This window comes from Narcine bancroftii, chromosome 4 (genome assembly GCF_036971445.1).
Source record: "Narcine bancroftii isolate sNarBan1 chromosome 4, sNarBan1.hap1, whole genome shotgun sequence".
Lineage (NCBI taxonomy): Eukaryota > Metazoa > Chordata > Chondrichthyes > Torpediniformes > Narcinidae > Narcine > Narcine bancroftii.
In genome coordinates this window covers 1,666,091-1,685,055 of record NC_091472.1, presented here as the reverse complement: position 1 = coordinate 1,685,055, position 18,965 = coordinate 1,666,091, and the positions used below count along the sequence as shown (strand labels likewise).

The following is an 18,965-nucleotide window of genomic DNA, read 5'->3' as shown; positions in this document are numbered from 1 at the left end:
ACAAATGCTATATCAATTTTTTCTTTTTTCAGTAAATTTAGCAGTTTCTTCCTTTTGATTTGGTTATGTATTCCGTTAATATTTAAAGTCATATAGTTCAACGTAGCCATTTCATACTTTGTTTATCTTCCCTTTCTGTTTCTCCATCATTACCTTTCCTTCTTATCCATTTCTGCTTTCTTGTTTTGAACACTTTATAAGACAACATTCCTAAAACATCAAACATTTTCCTTATTCTCCTATTTAAAACTTCTTTAACCCCATTCTCCCCTCCCCCTCCTGAGTTGCCCTTTATCCCTTGTCGGACAACCACATCTCCCCTCTCCATTTGGATTTGCGAATTCACTCGCAAACGTCAACTCATTTTGCAGTGACCGTAACTCCTCCCCACCCAACCCCCCCCAGAAAAGATTTTAATTTTCATATATAACAAAGGTCACTCTTTTAATTCCCTCCTTATTCCCTCTATTCTCTTTCATTCCCTTATTAATTCTTATCTATACTCTATATATTTTCCTCTAAATTCGGATACATTCATGTATACACACATATACGTACACATCTATATATATACACATATAGTTTTTTACTCTCATTACATGTCTTCATCTCTCTGCTTGTTTTGTAGTTGTTCTGCAAATTTTCGTGCTTCCTCTGGATCCGAGAATAGTCTGTTTTGCTGCCCTGGAATAACTATTTTAAGTACCGCTGGGTACTTTAACATAATTTTATATCCTTTTTTCCATAAGATCGTTTTCGCTGTATTGAACTCCTTCCTCTTCTTCAGGAGTTCAAAACTTATGTCTGGATAGAAAAAAATTTTTTGACCTTTATATTCCAGTGGCTTTTTGTCTTCTCTTATTTTCTTCATTGCTTTCTCCAATATATTTTCTCTTGTTGTATATCTTAAAAATTTTACTAAAATGGATCTTGGTTTTTGCTGCGGTTGTGGTTTCGGGGCTAAAGTTCTATGTGCCCTCTCTATTTCCATTTCTTCCTGTAATTCTGGTCTTCCCAGGACCCTGGGGATCCAATCTTTTATAAATTCTCTCATATTCTTGCCTTCTTCATCTTCCTTAAGGCCCACTATCTTTATATTATTTCTTCTATTATAGTTTTCCATTATATCTATCTTCTGAGCTAACAGCTCCTGTGACTCTTTAACTTTTTTATTAGATTCTTCTAATTTCTCTTTTAAGTCCTCTACTTCCATTTCTACGATTATTTCTCGTTCTTCCACATTATCCACTCTTTTTCCTATCTCTGATATGACCATTTCTATTTTATTCATTTTTTCTTCTGCATTCTTAATTCTTCTTTTTATCTCATTAAATTCTTGTAATTGCCATTTTTTCACTGATTCCATATATTCTTTCAAAAAAGATATATCCATTGTCTTGCTTTTCTCTTCTTCTTCCACTTCTTTCTGTTCTTCTTCTTCTTCTTCCTCTGGATTGACCATCTGTTGTTTCCTTGTTTTCTTTTTACCCTCTTCTTTCTTGTTGTCGTTATTTTCTATGTTCTGCTCCTGTTGCTGTGTTGCAGCTGCCACTCTCAGCTGTGGAGATCGACTCCGCAGCTGTTCCCCCCTCCCGTCAGTGTGTTTTTTTTCATGCGCATCGCGCATGCGCGACTCCTCGCGTATGCACGGTTGCACACTTTTACTCAGCTCTGCGAGCCATTTTTGTAGTCCCGAGCCCGGGACTTCCACTGACCTGAGGGAGCGGGCTTCTCTCTCTGTGGCGGGCCTCCTCAGACAGGTAAGGCCTTCACCTTCTTCCGACGTTCTTTCTTCTTCCCTTCTTCCCGTTGTTTTCGACTTTTCTCTCTTCGCTGCCATTTTCTTCTCACCTTTATTTTTACTTTGTTTTAAATTTTAATCTTGTACCACCAAATGGGCCAAGAAAATTAGAGGAACAAATTTGTAGGGAGATCACGTCTATGTGTGAGAATCATAAGGTAGTGATCATGGGAGATTTTAACTTACCTCACATTGATTGGGATACCCATACAGTTAGAGGGCTGGATGGGCTAGAGTTCGTTAAATGTGTTCAAGATTGTTTTCTAAATCAATTAGTAGAAGAACCGACTCGGGACAGTGTAATACTAGATCTCCTGTTAGGGAATGAGCTAGGTCAGATATCGGACATTATTGTTGGAGAACAAATTGGGTCTAGTGATCATAACTCTGTTAGTTTTCGGGTAGTTTTAGGGAAGAGCAAGGAGGGGCCTAAAGTTGAGGTTCTGGATTGGAGAGAAGAGCAAATTTCGAAGGAATAAGAAGGGATTTGGGGAGTATTGAGTGGGACAGGATATTTTCAGGTAAGGATGTAAATGAAAAATGGAGGATATTCAAAAAATAAATTTTGAGGGTACAGAGTAGATATGTCCCAGTGAGGATCAAAGGAAAGGCTGGAAGTCACAGGGAGGCTTGGTGTTTGAGGAATATTGGAAATTTGGTTAGGAGAAAAAGGGAGGTGTACAAGAGGTATAAAGAGCAGGGAGCTGAGAGTTTGAAGGAGGACTACAAGGAGTGTAGAAGGAATCTTAAGAAAGAAATTAGAAAGGCCAAAAAAAGGCACGAAGAGGCTTTGGCAGACAGAGTAAAAATAAATCCAAAGGGTTTCCATAGGTACATTAAAAGTAAAAGATTAGTGAGGGATAAAATTGGACCCCTTGTAGGTAGTGAGGGTCGGCTAAGTGAGAAGTCTGAGGAAATGGGGGAAATTTTGAATTATTTCTTTGCTCGGTATTCACTGGGGAAAAAAAATATTGAACCAGTTGAAGTAAAGAAAAATAGTGGGGAGGTCATGAAGCATATAAGGATAACCGAGGAGGTAGTGATGGCTGTGTTGAAAAAGATAAAGGTGGATAAATCTCCCGGACCGGACAAAATATTCCCTAGGACACTCAGGGAGGCCTGTGGACAGTTAGTGGGGCCATTAACAGAGATATTTAGGATGTCACTGGTCACAGGGGTGGTGCCAAAGGATTGGAGGGTGGCGCATGTGGTTCTGCTGTTTAAGAAAGGGTCCAAATGTAAACCTGGGAATTATTGGCCCGTGAGTGTGACGTCTGTGGTGGGTAAGTTGATGGAAAGTATTCTGAGGAATGGTATTTGCAAATATTTGGAGGTACAGGGATTGCTAGGGAGTAATCAGCATGGTTTTGTCAGGAGTAGATCATGCTTGACAAACCTGATTTGAGTTTTTCGAGGGGGTTACAAAAAAGGTTGATGAAGTGAAAGCTGTGGATGTTGTCTATTTAGACTTTAGTAAAGGTTTTGATAAAGTTCCCCACAGGAGGTTAGGAAAAAAGGTGGGGGCATTAGGTATAAATAAAGAGGTAGTGAAATGAATTCAGCAGTGGTTGGATGGGAGGTGTCAGAGAGTAGTGGTAGAAAATTGTTTGTCCAATTGGAGGCCGGTGACTAGTGGAGTTCCTCAGGGTTCGGTCCTGGGTCCACTATTATTTGTTATATATATTAACGATCTGGATGTAGGTGTAGAGAATTGGATAAGCAAGTTTGTGGATGACACAAAGATTGGTGGTGTTGTGGACAGTGAGGAAGATTACCGTAGATTAAAAGGTGATTTAGGAAGGCTGGAGGTGTGGGCTGAGAAATGGCTGATGGAATTTAATACAGATAAGTGTGAGGTGTTACATTTTGGAAAGGCAAATCTAAATAGGTCATATGCATTAAATGGTAGGCCATTGTGGAGTGCAGAGCAACAAAGGGATTTAGGAGTTGTGGTAAATAGTTCCCTCAAGGCTGATACTCAGGTAGATGGTGTGGTGAAGAAGGCATTTGGAATGTTGGCCTTCATCAATCGGAGTATTGAATTCAAGAGTAGGGAGGTTATGATGAAATTGTACAAGGCTTTGGTGAGGCAATATTTGGAGTACTGTGTACAGTTTTGGTCACCAAATTATAGGAAAGATATAAACAAAATAGAGAGAGTGCACAGAAGGTTCACGAGAATGTTGACAGGATTTCAGGGTCTGAGTTCCAGGGAAAGGTTGTGCAGACTGGGGCTTTTTTCTCTGGAGCGTAGAAGATTGAGAGGGGACTTGATAGAGATGTTTAAGATTTTAAAAGGGACAGACAGAGTAAATGTGGATAGGCTTTTTCAATTAAGAAAGGGGGAGATTCAAACTAGAGGACATGGTTTAAGATTGAAGGGGGAAAATTATAAGGGGAACATGAGGGGAAATTTCTTTACGCAAAGGGTGGTGGGGATGTGGAATGAGCTTCCGGCAGACGTGGTCGAGGCGGGATCGTTGGTTACATTTAAGGAAAGACTGGATCGTTACATGGATAGGAGGGGACTAGAGGGGTATGGACCGGGTGCTGGTCAGTGGGACTAGGAGGGTGGGGATTTGCTACGGCATGGACTAGTAGGGCCGAACTGGCCTGTTCTGTGCTGTAAGTGGTTATATGTTCTTGAGAACAGCCTTTTGCACTAGCAAGGAAAGGTAATTCTGCCGTGGCCGCAGAAATAAGACTCTCAGGGTTATTTGTGGTTTCATGCATGTCCTCTGACAATAAAATCTTAATTTTGATCTTTCCTCTCCCAGCACTCACAAACATTGTACAGATACATCTACATGAGCTGTAAAGAGCAAAATAACTCTCAGAATCACTACAATGTCATCTACGCCCTGTTGGCCCTAATCAGTGTGGAGCTGGCCAATGAGGAGGTGGTGGTGGACCTCATCCGTGTGGTGTTGGCCCTCCAGGTAGGTGGAGTGAGGTGGTTGTGGCTCGGGGAGTGAGGTTGGGAACAAGGTCACTCCTGGGTCGGGGACACCGTAATTTCTGGGTCAGGGAGGTCAGAGTCTCGGTCACTCCTGGGTCAGGGGGACCAGGCTCTTGGTCACTCCTGGGTCAGTTTGACTATCTCTGCCCAGTCCATGTTGTTCTTTGGTTATTCATGGTGCACGTCAGCAGTACTGACCACTGCTTGGAAAACCATTGCTGAGAAGAAGTGTTATGGTCAACAGTCAAGGCTCACCTCACTGCTGACATCTCACTGCTCTCAGCTCTCCACTGAGCTTCAGGCAACAAATGGAGGAGCAACCAATGTGTCTATTTGGCAGGAGCTGTCCATGAGCAATGAGGATGGCCTCCCGGTGTGGAGTCGGTGTGCAATGCATGCACTTTCCGCTGCATATCTGAACTTCATCAGTCAACTCACCACACTGCCGGCCTTCTGCCAGAGCGTCCAGCAGGTAAGAGGGCAGGAGGGCAGCTTGTAGGAGTCACAGTGCCAGAACACCCAGCATGTAAAGGGACAAGAGGAAAACTTGTAAGGGTCACGGTGCCAGAGCACCCAGCAGGTAAGGGGGCAGGAGGGCAACTTGTTGGGGTCACGGTGCCTGAGCACTCAGCAGGTAAGGGGAGAAGAGGGCAACTTGTAGGGGTCACGATGCCTGAGCACCCAGGAGGTAAGGAACAGGTGGGCAGCTTGTAGGGGTCACGGTGCCTGAGCACCCAGCAGGTAAGGGGACAGGAGGGCAGCTTGTAGGGGTCACGGTGCCTGAGCACCCAGCAGGTAAGGGGACAGGAGGGCAGCTTTAAGGGTCTCAGTGCCAAAACACCCAGCAGGTAATGGGACAGGAGGGCAACTTGTTGGGGTCACGGTGCCTGAGCACTCAGCAGGTAAGGGGAGAAGAGGGCAACTTGTAGGGGTTACGATGCCTGAGCACCCAGGAGGTAAGGAACAGGTGGGCAGCTTGTAGGGGTCACGGTGCCTGAGCACCCAGCAGGTAAGGGGACAGGAGGGCAGCTTGTAGGGGTCACGGTGCCTGAGCACCCAGCAGGTAAGGGGACAGGAGGGCAGCTTGTAGGGGTCACGGTGCCAGAACACCTAGCAGGTAAGGGGACAGGAGGGCAGCTTGTAGGGGTCACGGTGCCTGAACACCCAGCAGCTAAGGGGACAGGAGGGCAGTTTGTAGGGGTCACGGTGCCTGAGCACCCAGCAGGTAAGGGGACTGGAGGGCAGCTTGTAGGGGTCACGGTGCCTGAGCACCCAGCAGGTAAGGGGACAGGAGGGCAGCTTGTAGGGGTCACGGTGCCTGAACACCCAGCAGGTAAGGGGACAGGAGGGCAGTTTGTAGGGGTCACAGTGCCTGAGCACCCAACAGGTAAGGGGACAGGAGGGCAGTTTGTAGGGGTCACGGTGCCTGAGCACCCAGCAGGTAAGTGGACATGAGGGCACACTGTAGGGTTCTGGGGCCAGAACACCCAGCAGGGAAGGAGACTGGAGGGCAGCTTGTAGGGGTCATGTTGCCTGAGCACCCAGCAGGTAAGGGGACTGGACGGCAGCTTGTAGGGGTCATGTTGCCTGAACACCCAGCAGGTGAGGGGACAGGAGGGCAGCTTGTAGGGGTCACGGTGCCTGAACACCCAGCAGGTAAGGGGTCAAGATAGCAGCTTGTAGGGGTCACGGTGCCAGAGCACCCAGCTGGTTAGGGGGCAGGGCTGCAGTTTGTAGGACGTGGAGTTCCAGTCATTCAGCATGGAAACAGCTTTTCAGTGCAGTACAACGTGTCCTCTTGCTTTCGTCACACGCCCGCATGAGGACCTTCAGGTTTATTGTCATCTGGTTGTACATAAACAACTTGACAAATCAGCATATCTTTGGACCATTGTACACACACACGTGTAAGAGACCCTACACACAAACGACAGGGATACATTGCGATCCAAAATCTGCGGAAGTGTAGGCAATGCTGTGCCCTGACTAATGAGCAGGTGTTCTGAGCCCTTGCTCGGTCATCCTTTAAAAGGACACTAAGGAACTTTGTGCTCCCATCTCCCTCTCCAACGGTCCCATTAGTACATAGTGGGGAGTGGTCCTTTGTCCTCCTGAAGTCCACAATTATCTCCTTTGTCTGAGACACAGGTTGTTATTCTTGCACCCAACCTACTCTCAGTTAGCCGACTCATCGTTGTTGCCGAGGAGCCCAACTGCTGTTGTATCATCTGCAAACTTGATAATGCTGTTGGAGCTGAACCTGGCGATGCAGTCGTGGGTCAGTAGCGTGAACAGTAGCGGGGTGAGCACACAGCCCTGAGTTCCCCGAGTTGAGTGTGATGGGACCTGAGGTTTGGCTGCCTACCCGGACAGACTGGTCATTCCATCGAGACATCCAGGATCCAGTTGCAGACAGTTTATCCACCAGCCCCTGAGGTATGACGGTGTTGAACGCTGAGCTGAAATCACTGAACAGCCTGGTGAATGGGACATCATTCTCGAGGTGGGTCAGGATGGAGTGGAGGGTCAGGGCTATTGCATGGTCTGTGGATCGGTTTGGCCGATGGACAAACTTGACTGGTCCGTCCTGACTGGTAGGTGTGTGCTGATGTGCTCCATTACCAGTCCCTCAAAGCACACCATGATCGTGGAGGTCAGTGCCACTGGACAGTTGCCATTTAGTCCAGCCACTTTCGTTCTCTTGGGATCCAGGAGATGGTGGCTGCCTTGTATCCTGCAGGGACAACAGACTGCTGCAGTGAGACGGTGAAGCTGTTCGTTAGGACCCCTCCAGTCCTCTACCATCCATATAATTATCCATGTGGCTAAAAGAAAGCTAATGTAGCTGCTTCACGTTGTCTGGTGGAACATTGCATGTGCCCACTACCTCCTGTCTTTTCACCACCCTTCTAAACCCACCCCAGCTTAAACTTACGCCCACTTGTCAAGATTCCCCTCCTCTCAGAAACAGACTGTCACTATTCACCTTAACTATTTCCCTTATGATCTGCAGCAAGTTCGCTCTTAACCTTCTATAAGGTAAACAGGCAGGAGTTTCCAGTTTCTCACGAGAAGATAAACTTCCCCAATCCTGGCAATAACTTTGTAAACCTCATCAGTACCCCTTCCCACTTTATAATATCTTTTCTCCAGCTCAGTGACCAAAACGGCCCAAAAAATTCCAAGTGTGACCTCAGAATGTCGCTTATAACTTCAGTATCATGTCGAAAATCCTGCGTTCAATGCCTTGGCCGAGGAGGCGAACTGTTCCAAATTCTCCCTTGACCCCAATCACTCCCCACAGTAACCGTGGGGAAATTAGCATTCTCCCCCTCACCCCCCTCCACAGTAACCATGGGGAAGTCAGCAATATCCCCCCTCACTCCCCACAGTAACCGTGCGGAAATCAGCATGTGGGTTTTCTCTGGGGATCCGGCTTCCTCCCACTGTTCGTAACTAACTGGGGATGTCAGTTAATTGGCTGTAATTGGGCAAAACAGATTTGTGGGCCGAAATGGCTGTTACTGTGCTGTGTGTCTAAATTGTAAAAGATTTTTTTAAATGTAATGGTCCTTTTCTCTGGTGCACACTGAAGCAGACTTTTCATCCAGCTCCGTTCACACGTTTCCACCATCTCCCCGATCATATTTTCCCCACCCATTTAAATGCTTCTTCAAACTCTCGCCATGTCCTCCTCCATCCGTTTGGTCAAGGAAAGAGACGTCCTCATTGGCCAAAGCCCTGTCTTTTCCTCTCTTCCCATTGGTCAAACACCATCTGCTTTTCCTCTTCCTTGGCTAACTGTTGACCTTTTATTGCAGGTGATTGGAAGCCGTCAGAAAGAAGCCCCTTACCTACTTCCCGAGGGAGTCGTTGAGTCTGAAACCTGGTACGGCCAAAAATCAGGGCTGCGACTCTTGGTGGGATCAGAGTTGGTTTTCTGTTCTTGCCATTGACATGTTCCCCGCACAGTCCCGGAGCTGCCTCCCGTGTCCTTTGGTGGGTTGTAATTCATGGCACCCAGCATAGATGCAGCTAAACCACATCCACCTGACCAATGAAGGCAGGCACGTATACCTCCTCCACCCGATGTACTGTGTTGCCACTGACAAGGACTGATGGATGTGTAGATTCAAAATTCCTTCACTGTCATGTAATAAAGACAGTGCAATATTACCCAGAATTCGCTTTCGCCTGCTCTAAGGCTGACAGATTCGCCATCGGCAGAAATTGCCTGAAGCCCCTCTTCCAGTCAGAGAGAGGCAAAAACGAACACCTCCCCACCCCCCCCGGGTCACCAAGTATCCAGGGATTCACCTCCAGCAGCCACAGAGTCCAGTCCAATCCATGGCAACCCGAGCTCCAGATCCGAACCTCCAACAAGGTCAAGCACCCTCCAGCGCCCTCAGCCCCCTCACGCATCTCAGTTCCCGTACCTGGTACACCCTTCAGCCAGTTGAGCCAATCCCCAGCAGTCCACAGCCTGGTCTGAGTACCTGGTGATCACAGTTGCCTGCAGCCTGCATGGGTTCCTCATCTTAAGTCACCAGCAGCTTGCCACCTGTGCGCTCTTCAGTTGCGGAAGCCTTCACCGGTCTGCTGCCATGGTCACCGTCCCGTGGGTGATCTTCTCTGTTTCTCCTTTTCAAATGGGGGAGGGGGGATGGTCTCCCTGTTTTCTGGTGCCCTGCTCCAGTCCTCTGCTTCCCCGGAGTCTGCAACCCCTCGTGGCTGCTGCCATCTTGGGTCCAAACCCCGCGGTCACAGTATTTGTAAGTAAGACCACAGTCAGCTCCATTTACAGACCATTTAAAGCCTGAATGAAGCTGAGAGCAGTTGGATTAGGTGGTTGGACTCCACGGGAGCATGGCATCTCTGCTCCCTGCTCTCCACAGGTCCACACCAGCGGCAGTGCTCAGGTAGAGCAGCTCCGGCAGTGCCGCCATTTCTCAACCCAAGGTCTTGTAGTTCAAGATCCCTCCACATCATTGCTCCTCAGGGTCCTGCCATGAGCTGTGTTACATTCCCCTGACACGGCCTTCCTCACACTTGTCCAGATTAAACTCTGCCCGTGTCTGTAATGATAACTGACAGCCTTCCTCATCCTACATCCTTGTATTCCTCAAGGAATTCACTTGATTCCAACACATATACCTGACATGTGTCTCCTACATTTACCGGGCCAGAGACATCATCCAAGGTTCCCGAATTCTACCAGCTTGCCCTTCACTCTAACTGGAACGTACTGGTCCAGGACTCTCCCTATCTCACATTTAAAAGCCTTCCACTTTCCAGACCCCTCTTTACCTACCTATAGGGTATCTCAGTCAGCTTCTGCAAGTTCCAGTCTCATAGAACAATACAGCACAGAAACAGGCCTTTCAGCCCTTCTAGTAAAGGCGATGATGTGGTCCACTCCAGTAGAAGGGGAACCGCACTCGTGGTGAACGTCTCATCAGGAGACCTGTCGTTGTGGATGTTTGTGGTTAATACAGCCCTGAGCTGATGACAGGGAGGTTCAGAAAAGGAAGGGCATGGAAGGGTCTAAGATGGACCGTGGGAAGCAGAGAGTGGAGTGGGAAATGGCAGCCAGAGTCCAATGCACCCTCTCCCTCTCTCTCTCGCACCCTCTCCCTCTCTCTCTCCCACTCTCTTCCCCCCTACCCTCTCTCCCCCTGCCCCCTCTCTCTCTCTATCTCTCTCCCTGCCCCCCCCTCTCTCTTTTCCCTCCTGTCTCCTTCATGGGGCCAAAATCAATTCTCACCTTTCCTTTTAACATATCCAATTAAGGCGCCTGCCTGTTTTTACCCACACCTGGAAGAAGGTCTCAGGCCTGAAATGTCGGTGATGTATCTTTACCTCCAAAGGATGCTGTCAGTCCAGCTGAGACCTTCCAGCACTTCCTGTGTGTTGTGATTCTAATCAGAGCATCTGCAAACTTCTGATTTCACTGAGTTTTCCACACAGAGGTGGGTGGGCATCTGGAATGAGCTGTCGGGATTTAAAAGCTATTTGGAAGGCGCTTGGAGAGAGTGGCACCAAATGCAGACGAATGAGTCCAGCATAGGTAGGCCTGTTACTGAGCTAAATCATCTATTGTTCTGTGAACCAGACTGATCTATGTTGAAGCAGCGGGGACACAGAACATACTGGATGGGCCACCCACCCAGGGGACATAGCTGCTACAGAAGTGTGGTGTGTTTAACACAGGATAAATCAACTTCCTTCCCACCTGTCCATGTAGATGTGTTGGTGCAGGGGTCACAGCCAAATGCTTAAGAAGACTAAATTCTCCCTGTGCACAAAGAACACGTCAGCATTCCAACCCAGCCCATGCTTCATAAGGTCATGAGAACAGCAGGACCAGACCACTCAGCCTTTCGTGCCTGCTCTGCCATTGGAGGAATCATGGCTGATATTCTACCTTTGCTTCATTTTACTGCATCATACCCACAGGGACAGCCTCCCAAGGTCATGTCTTCATGACCCCATGGGAATGGTTTCAAATGATCAGGACCCCACGACCCCATGGGAACGGTTTTGGATGGTCAGGATCCCGTGACACCTCGGGAAGTTTCTGAAGGTCAAGACCCTATGACCCCACAAGTGCAGACTCTGAAGGTCATCTCTGTGACCCCACAGGTACAGCCTCCGAAGGTCATGTTCCCCAAACCTAATGGGAATTGTTTCAGGACCCTGTAACCCATAGAACCATAGAACATTACAGCTTAGAAATAGGTCTCTTTGGCCCTTCTAGTCTGTGCCGAACCAATTTTTTTGCCCAGTCCCACTGACTTGCACCCAGTCCATATCCCTCCACCCCTCTCCCATCCATGTACCTGTACAAATTCCTCTTAAATATTAAAATTGAGGCCACATTCACCACTTCAGCCGGCAGCTCGTTCCACACCCCCACCACTCTCTGTGTGAAGAAATTCCCCCTCATGTTCCCTCTCAACTTTTCCCCTTTCACCTTTAACCCATGTCCTCTGGTTTGTATCTCACCCACCCTCAGTGAAAAAAGCCGACCAACATTTATTCGATCTATCCCCCTCATAATTTTAAATACCTCATTCTTCTACATTCCAGGGAATAATCTGTTTAACCTTTCCCTGTAACTCAATTCCTAAAGTCCGGGCAACATCCTAGTAAATCTTCTCTGCCCTCTTTCTGTCCTATTGATATCTTTCCTGTAGTTCGGTGACCAAAACTGCACACAATTCTCCAAATTTGGCCTCACCAGTTTCTTGTTCAACTTTGTCATAACATCCCATCTCCTGTACTGAATACTTTGATTTATGAAGGCCAATGTGCCAAAAGCTCTCTTTAAAAACCTGTCCATCTGTGATGCCACTTTCAGGGAATTATGAATCTGTATTCCCAGATCCCTCTGTTCCACCCCTCTCCTCAGTGCCCGACCATTTACTGTGTACGTCCTTTCTTGGATTGTCCTTCCAAAATACAACACTTCCCACTTGTCTGCAATAAATTCTATCTGGCATCTTCTGGCCCATTTTTCCAGCTGGTCCAGATCCCTCTGCAAGTTTTGAAACCCTTCCTCACTGTCCACAATGTCTCCAGTCTTAGTGTCATCTGCAAACTTGCTGATCCAATTTCCCACATTATCATCCAGATCATTAATATAGATGACAAACAACAATGGTTCCCAACACTGATCCCTGAGGCACACCACACACGCTGATCCCACAGGAACTGTTTCTGAAGGCCAGGTCCCTGTGGCCCCACAGGAACGGTTTCCGAAGGTTAGGTCCCCATAACACGATTGTTTCTGGTCAAGCCTTTTGGAAGCTCTCCCAGTCTCCCTCCCCCATCACTAACTTTATTTGGTATTTTTTTCCACAGCATTCCCCAGTCCATGGACAAGTTGGAGATGGAGATGCTGTTCTTGCAGAGTGAGATCAGTGAGGTCCTTGCAGGGAGTGGTTACAGCTCTGACAGACTGGGGATACCCTACATACCCCAGTTCACAGGTAAGAGACACGACATCCACCTCTGGCCGCTGTACACAGCATCCCGCAACCAACATGCCCTCTGTTACACTGCAGCCCTCACATGAGAGGGCACTGCACCCCTGGAGACCTGCTCCCACCTGTAGCCCTCATACATTTACTGTTGGAAGCATCAGTGGCTGGCAGCTGGTGATATCGAAACTGAGGCCCATCTCCACATCACCTGATTTGGGATAAATCTGAAGTGATGCATTTCAGAAGGCCAAACCAGAAGGCTGACATAAGTTACAATAGGATATAGACAGGATGCAGTGTTGGGCAGAAGAGAAGCAGATGGAGTTCAATCTGAATCAGTATGAGGTGATACATTTTGAAGGACAAACCAGAAAGATGAGTCCAGGGTGGATGGTCGGTTACTTCAGAATGTGGATGAACAGAGTTCAAATCCATACATTGGTTGATAGGATAGTTAAGAAGGCCTATGGGATGCTGGGATTCATAAATAGGGGGATTGAATTCAGTAGAGAGGTCACGTTAAAACTCTACAAATCTCTGGTGAGACCACACTTGTGTTCAGTTCTAGTCACCTCATTATAGGAAGGATGTGGAAGCTGTGGAGAGGGGGCAGAAGAGATTCACCAGGATGTTGCCTGGATTGGAAAATGTCTTATGAGGCCAAGTTAGCAGAGCTGGGACTTTTCTCTTTGGAGCGTAGAAGGATGAGAGGAGACTTGATAGAGGTCTACAAGATTCTGAGAAGCAGAGATAGGGTGGACAACCAGTGCCTGCTTCCCAGGGCAGGAATAGCCAAGACCAGAGGACATCTGTAAAAAGTGAAGGGAGGGAAGTTTAGGGGAGACATCAGGGGTAAGTTTTTTTACACAGAGAGTTATGGGGGCTTGGAATGTGTTCCCAGGGATGGTGGTGGAGGCTGGAACATTGGGGGTGTTAAAGAGGCTCTTAGACAGATGCATGGATGGAAGAAAAATAGAGGGTAATGTTTAGTACTTTTTTTTAAAGAATATATGAGTCGGCACAACATTGAGGGCCGAAGGGCCTGTACTGTGCTGTAGTGTTCAACCTTCTATATTGTATCAACTGGAGCAGATGCTGACAGCTCAAGGTTCATGGATTTCAACAGGGTCCCGCAGACCCCAGGGCAGATTGATCAGGGATGTCATCCCAACAAAGTAGGAAGTTGCATTTAAAATTGAGTTGGTGGGTGTGATTTTGGAGAGGATGGTGACTTCGCAGAGCACATACAACAATGTGCCCTGGTATTTCTGCCTGATGTTGTCAACAGTGGGCGTGTAAACCAGGGTCCAGACTGGAGGCATTTGCTGATGCTCTGTGTGTGGTGTATGGGTGGTAGGGAGGGGGTGATGGGGAGGCGGGGTGATGATGACTGTGGGTGGTAGGGAGGGGGTGATAGGGAAGGGGTGGTGCCCTGTGCCAGTCCTCCATCTCCCCTGAATGGCCCAATTCTCAAGCTCTTTTACTTCTCACTCAGGGGAAGAATCTTCCTGAGTTTGGACAAGGTCTTCTCTCATGCTTGCAAACTTGAGGACATGCAATCCTGTCGACTCAACCTCTCTCCCCATATCTCTCCTTCACACTGTGTTCCTGTATTCTGCCTGGTGTGTTGCAGACGAAGACCGCCTATCAAAGAGGAAGAGCATTGGGGAGACCATCTCTCTGCAGGTGGAAGTGGAGTCACGCAATAGCCCAGAGAAGGAAGAGGTACAAATCTGATGCTACGGAGCACACTGAGTCGGGTGAGAGTGCCTAGGTGGGGGGGAGGGGGGGGGATGGGGTGGCCATAAGAATTGAGGCTCAACCAGCATCGTCGCTGGTCTCAGCTCCCCCACAAGGTGCCCCTACGAGGGGGGGGATGAAGCATCTCCATGGAGTGGGTATCATATGGCTTCTCCGCTGCTGCTGGGCTCTGAAAGCCAACAAAACCCCAGGTTTCCCCTGTCCCTGCCCCAGGAATATTTGACCACATTCCATCAACAGAGCTACCCATGCCCAAGCGACGTTTCACAGGGAATTTCTGTGCATTGTACAAATGTTCTCAGAATCAAATCTTGGATTAGCTTTTCCTCTTTGCACAGATATTACAAACATTTGCCCATTAATGTTGAATATTGTTTTGGCGTAAAAGTGGAATCTTCGATGTAGTGAAGCAGAACATAAGGAGCTTCAGAAAACAGGAGGTGGCAAGTAAATCCACAGGAAGGGAGGTGGCAGATGAAGATGGTGTCTTCATGCTGGAATGATTCAGCAGTGGGAAAATAACGAGGCATTTCCTGCGCAGCCCTCCCATTAACTGTATATATTCCCTCACATTAACCTCCCAAAGTGCAACACCTCATCTCCAACCAGGTCAAGTTCCATCTGCCATTTCTTGAACTAATCTTCATCAGTTGTCATAGAAACATAGAAGATAGGAGCAGGAGTAGGTCATTCGACCCTTCGAGCCTGCTCCGCCATTCAACGAGATCATGGCTGATCTTAAACTTCAGTACCCCGTCCCCGCTTTCTCTCCATAACCTTTAATACCCTTATTCTGAAGAAATAGATCTAATTCCCTCTTAAATATATTGAATGAACCTGCCTCTACTGCCCTCTGTGGCAATGAATTCCACAGATTCACCACCCTCTGGGTCAAGAAATTCCTCCTCATCTCGGTCCTAAATGGTTTGCCTATTATCCTCGAACCATGGCCCCGTGTTCTGGACTCCCCCACCATTGGAAACATCCCTTCCACATCCATTCTGTCCAGTCCTGCCAGAATTTTATAGGTCTCTATGAGATCCCCTCTCAATCTTCTAAACTCCAGCGAGTACAATCCCAATTTGCGCAATCTTTCCTCCTAAGTCATTCCTGCCATTCCAGGTCTCAGCCTGGTGAATCGCCTCTGCACTCCCTCCATTGCAAGAACATCCCTCCTTAGATAAGGTGACCAAAACTGCACACAATGCTCCAGGTGTGGTCTCACACAGGAGACTTTAATTTCCCCAATATTGATTAAGATATATAACCATATAACCACTTACAGCACAGAACAGGCCAGTTCGGCCCTACTAGTCCATGCCGTAGCAAATCCCTACCCTCCTAGTCCCAGCACCCGGTCCATACCCCTCCAGTCCTCTCCTATCCATGTAACGATCCAGTCTTTCCTTAAATGTAACCAATGATCCCGCCTCGACCACGTCTGCCGGAAGCTCATTCCACATCCCCACCACCCTCTGCGAAAAGAAATTTACCCTCATGTTCCCCTTATAATTTTCCCCCTTCAATCTTAAACCATGTCCTCTAGTTTGAATCTCCCCCTTTCTTAATTGAAAAAGCCTATCCACATTTACTCTGTCTGTCCCTTTTAAAATCTTAAACACCTCTATCAAGTCCCCTCTCAATCTTCTACGCTCCAGAGAAAAAAGCCCCAGTCTGCACAACCTTTCCCTGTAACTCAAACCCTGAAATATAGGATCATAAGACATAGTTCCATCATGAGCTGATCCATTTCCCCACTCATGCCCACTGCCTGCCTTCTCCCCATAGCCTTTGATGCCCTGGCTAATCAAGAATTGATCAATCTCTGCCTTAAATACTCCCAATGACCCGACCTCCACAACCACCTGCGGCAACAAATTCCACAGATCCACCTCCGTCTGGTTGAAGAAATTCCTCCACATCTCTGTTCTAAGTGGATGCCCTTCAATCCTGAAGTTGTTCCCTCTTGTCCTAGACTCTCCCACTGTGGGAAACAACCTTTCGACATCGACTCTGTCCACGCCTTTCAACGTTTGAAATGTTTCAATGAGATCCACCCACCCATTCTCCTAAATTCCAATGAGTCCAGGCCAAGAGCATCAAATGCTCATCATATAATAACCCTTTCATTCCCGGAATCATCCTTGTGAACCTCTTCTAAACCCTCTCCAACGTCAGCACATCCTTTCTGAAATGAGGAGCCCCTAACTGCTCACAATCTCCCCGTGAGTCTCCATGTCAGTGTCCACGTCCTTCTCCTTGGTGAACACTGATGCAGAATACTGATTTAGTACCTCACCCACTTCCTCCAACTCCAAGCATAAGTCCCCTCCTTTGGCCTTGAGTGGTCTGATCGGCTCCCTTGCCATAAACCCCGTCTTCCACAGCCAGAGGGAGGTGAATCTGTGGAATTTGTTGCCACAGGGAGTTGTGGAGGCCGGGTCATTGTGTGTATTTAAGGCAGAGATTGACAGGTTCTTGATTAGCCAGGGCAACAAAGGTTATGGGGAGAATGCATTGCCTCATGATAGCATGGCAGGGTGACTCAATGCGCTGAATAACCTATTCATGTTCCTGTGTTTTATGGCATTGATCATTCCCAATTCCCTGTGTCAGGGTGACATGCTGTACATCTGGGGTGAGTGGCACCATGTGTCTTTTCGGGTTCCTTGGTGCCAACAGAGGTGCGCAGTTGATGGAAGGTGGGTGTGGATGAAAGGTTGGACTGAAAGGGCAGTGGCCAGGGAGCTGGTGTGTCTCAGACGTTATGGCACGATTGAGCAACACTAATTATAGCACCACCCATCGGGACCTGGGTTCGAATCCCGCGCTGACTAAGGAGTTTGTACGTTCTCCCTGTGTCTGTGTGGGTTTTTCCCGGGGTTCCAGTTTCCACCTACCATTCAAAATGTACCAGGGGGTGTAGATTAATTGGGTGTAATTGGACGGCACAGACTCGTGGGCCGGATGGGCCTGTTACTGTGGTGAATGCCTAAACTTTTAAAAATTAATTTAAATCAACTCGTATAGGAGATCACGTGGTCTGTGCTAATGAATCATTCTTCCCCTGTCAGCATCTGCTTCACTCAACTGTGGCAAAGGACCTGCTCACATTAATCATCCAAGACTCTCATATGTACAAAACAACATTTATTCATTTATTTGTATCGATTAAATGCTTTTAAATTTTTTTTTAAAATTTAGACATACACCACGGTGACAGGCCCTTCCAGCCCATGAGCCCATGCCACCCAATTATACCTAATTATTCTACTGCACCGGTTCGTTTTGAATGGTGGGAGAAAACCAGAGCCCCCGGGGAAAACCCACAAAGACATGGGGAGAGCGTACAAACTCCTTACAGACAGCGCGGGATTCAAACCACGTCCCGATCGCATTGCGCTGACCACATCACCAACCGTGCCGCCCTTGTCCTGTATATGTATTGTGTGTCAGGTTGTGTGTCTGTGTGTTTTGCATCGATGATCGGAGATCACTGTTCCATTGGATTGTTCTTGTACTCAAAAGACCATAAACTTGACATGATTCCAGTAACACGGTGATGCTTGTACCTTACAGAAGATACCAGCCGAAGAAATCACGTACGAAACACTGAAGAAAGCTATAGGTGAGGTGCAACTCTCCCTTCGATAGCAGTTTCTCCCCCCCCCCCGCAGTGGGTGGGGCTCTGACCCTGGTGGTGGGGGCTTCATGTCCCCCTGCAGTGGATGGGGTTCTGAATGTGGTGGTGGAGGCTTCACATCCCCCCGCAGTGGATGGGGTCCTGACCATGGCGGTGGGGGGGGTCCTCACCCCAGTGGTGGGTTGTCCCCCACAGTGAGTGGGGATCTGACCCTGGTGGTGGGGGCTTAACATTCCCCTGCAGTGGGTGGGAGGGTCTCACCCCAGTGGTGGGCCGTTCCCCTGCAGTGAGTGGGCATTGCACTCTCTCTCCTTCAGTCAGAACTGGAAGGAGAGAATGAGTTGGCATGACAGAGAGGATTAAATCAGAGCAGAGAGGACCAAGGAGATATCTCTGGCCACTGAGGCCAAGGAGGAGGTGAGCAGTGAGAGGAGATAGACGAATCTTTAGTAGCCAGTCTGGGTGAAGTCCAGCGGGCCCGGCCCTGCACATGCAGGGTTACACTGAGCCCATACTACCAATGGAGGCAGGCACAAAGGGCCAGGTCCGACACAGACACAGGCTGCCTGAAGGGGTCAAAGGGTTGCATTGTGCTCCCAACACCCTCAGATCCCCTTCGGAATTCCTTCACCTGAAACCGGTGCCCTCTTTTTCCTGATGCTCTGCCGTGGGAAAAGGATTTCATCTGTCAGCCTATCTTTTACAATTTTTGTTCTTTACAACACGGTAGAAACCATCCATTTAAACCCACACTGCACAATTACACCCAAATAATCTACAACCATAGAACATTACACAGCACAGAAACAGGCACCT

General features: G+C 48.0%; 1 protein-coding gene across 9 annotated transcripts in view; it reads left to right on the top strand.

The window, feature by feature from the left end:
* The window catches only part of LOC138760267 (protein EFR3 homolog B-like), a 242,207-nt gene that overhangs the window by 210,661 nt on the left and 12,581 nt on the right, over nucleotides 1-18,965 (top strand). For 7 of the 9 annotated variants that reach the window (XM_069930610.1, XM_069930612.1, XM_069930605.1 and 4 more), the window contains 6 exons: nucleotides 4,579-4,740; nucleotides 5,101-5,232; nucleotides 8,582-8,649; nucleotides 12,624-12,751; nucleotides 14,379-14,470; nucleotides 18,086-18,134. In XM_069930610.1, the coding sequence (XP_069786711.1) occupies nucleotides 4,579-4,740; nucleotides 5,101-5,232; nucleotides 8,582-8,649; nucleotides 12,624-12,751; nucleotides 14,379-14,470; nucleotides 18,086-18,134 (631 nt within the window). Of the gene's footprint in view, nucleotides 1-4,578; nucleotides 4,741-5,100; nucleotides 5,233-8,581; nucleotides 8,650-12,623; nucleotides 12,752-14,378; nucleotides 14,506-18,085; nucleotides 18,135-18,965 lie in introns of all 9 variants that reach the window. The other 2 variants (XR_011355520.1, XM_069930611.1) reach the window with 2 other exon arrangements.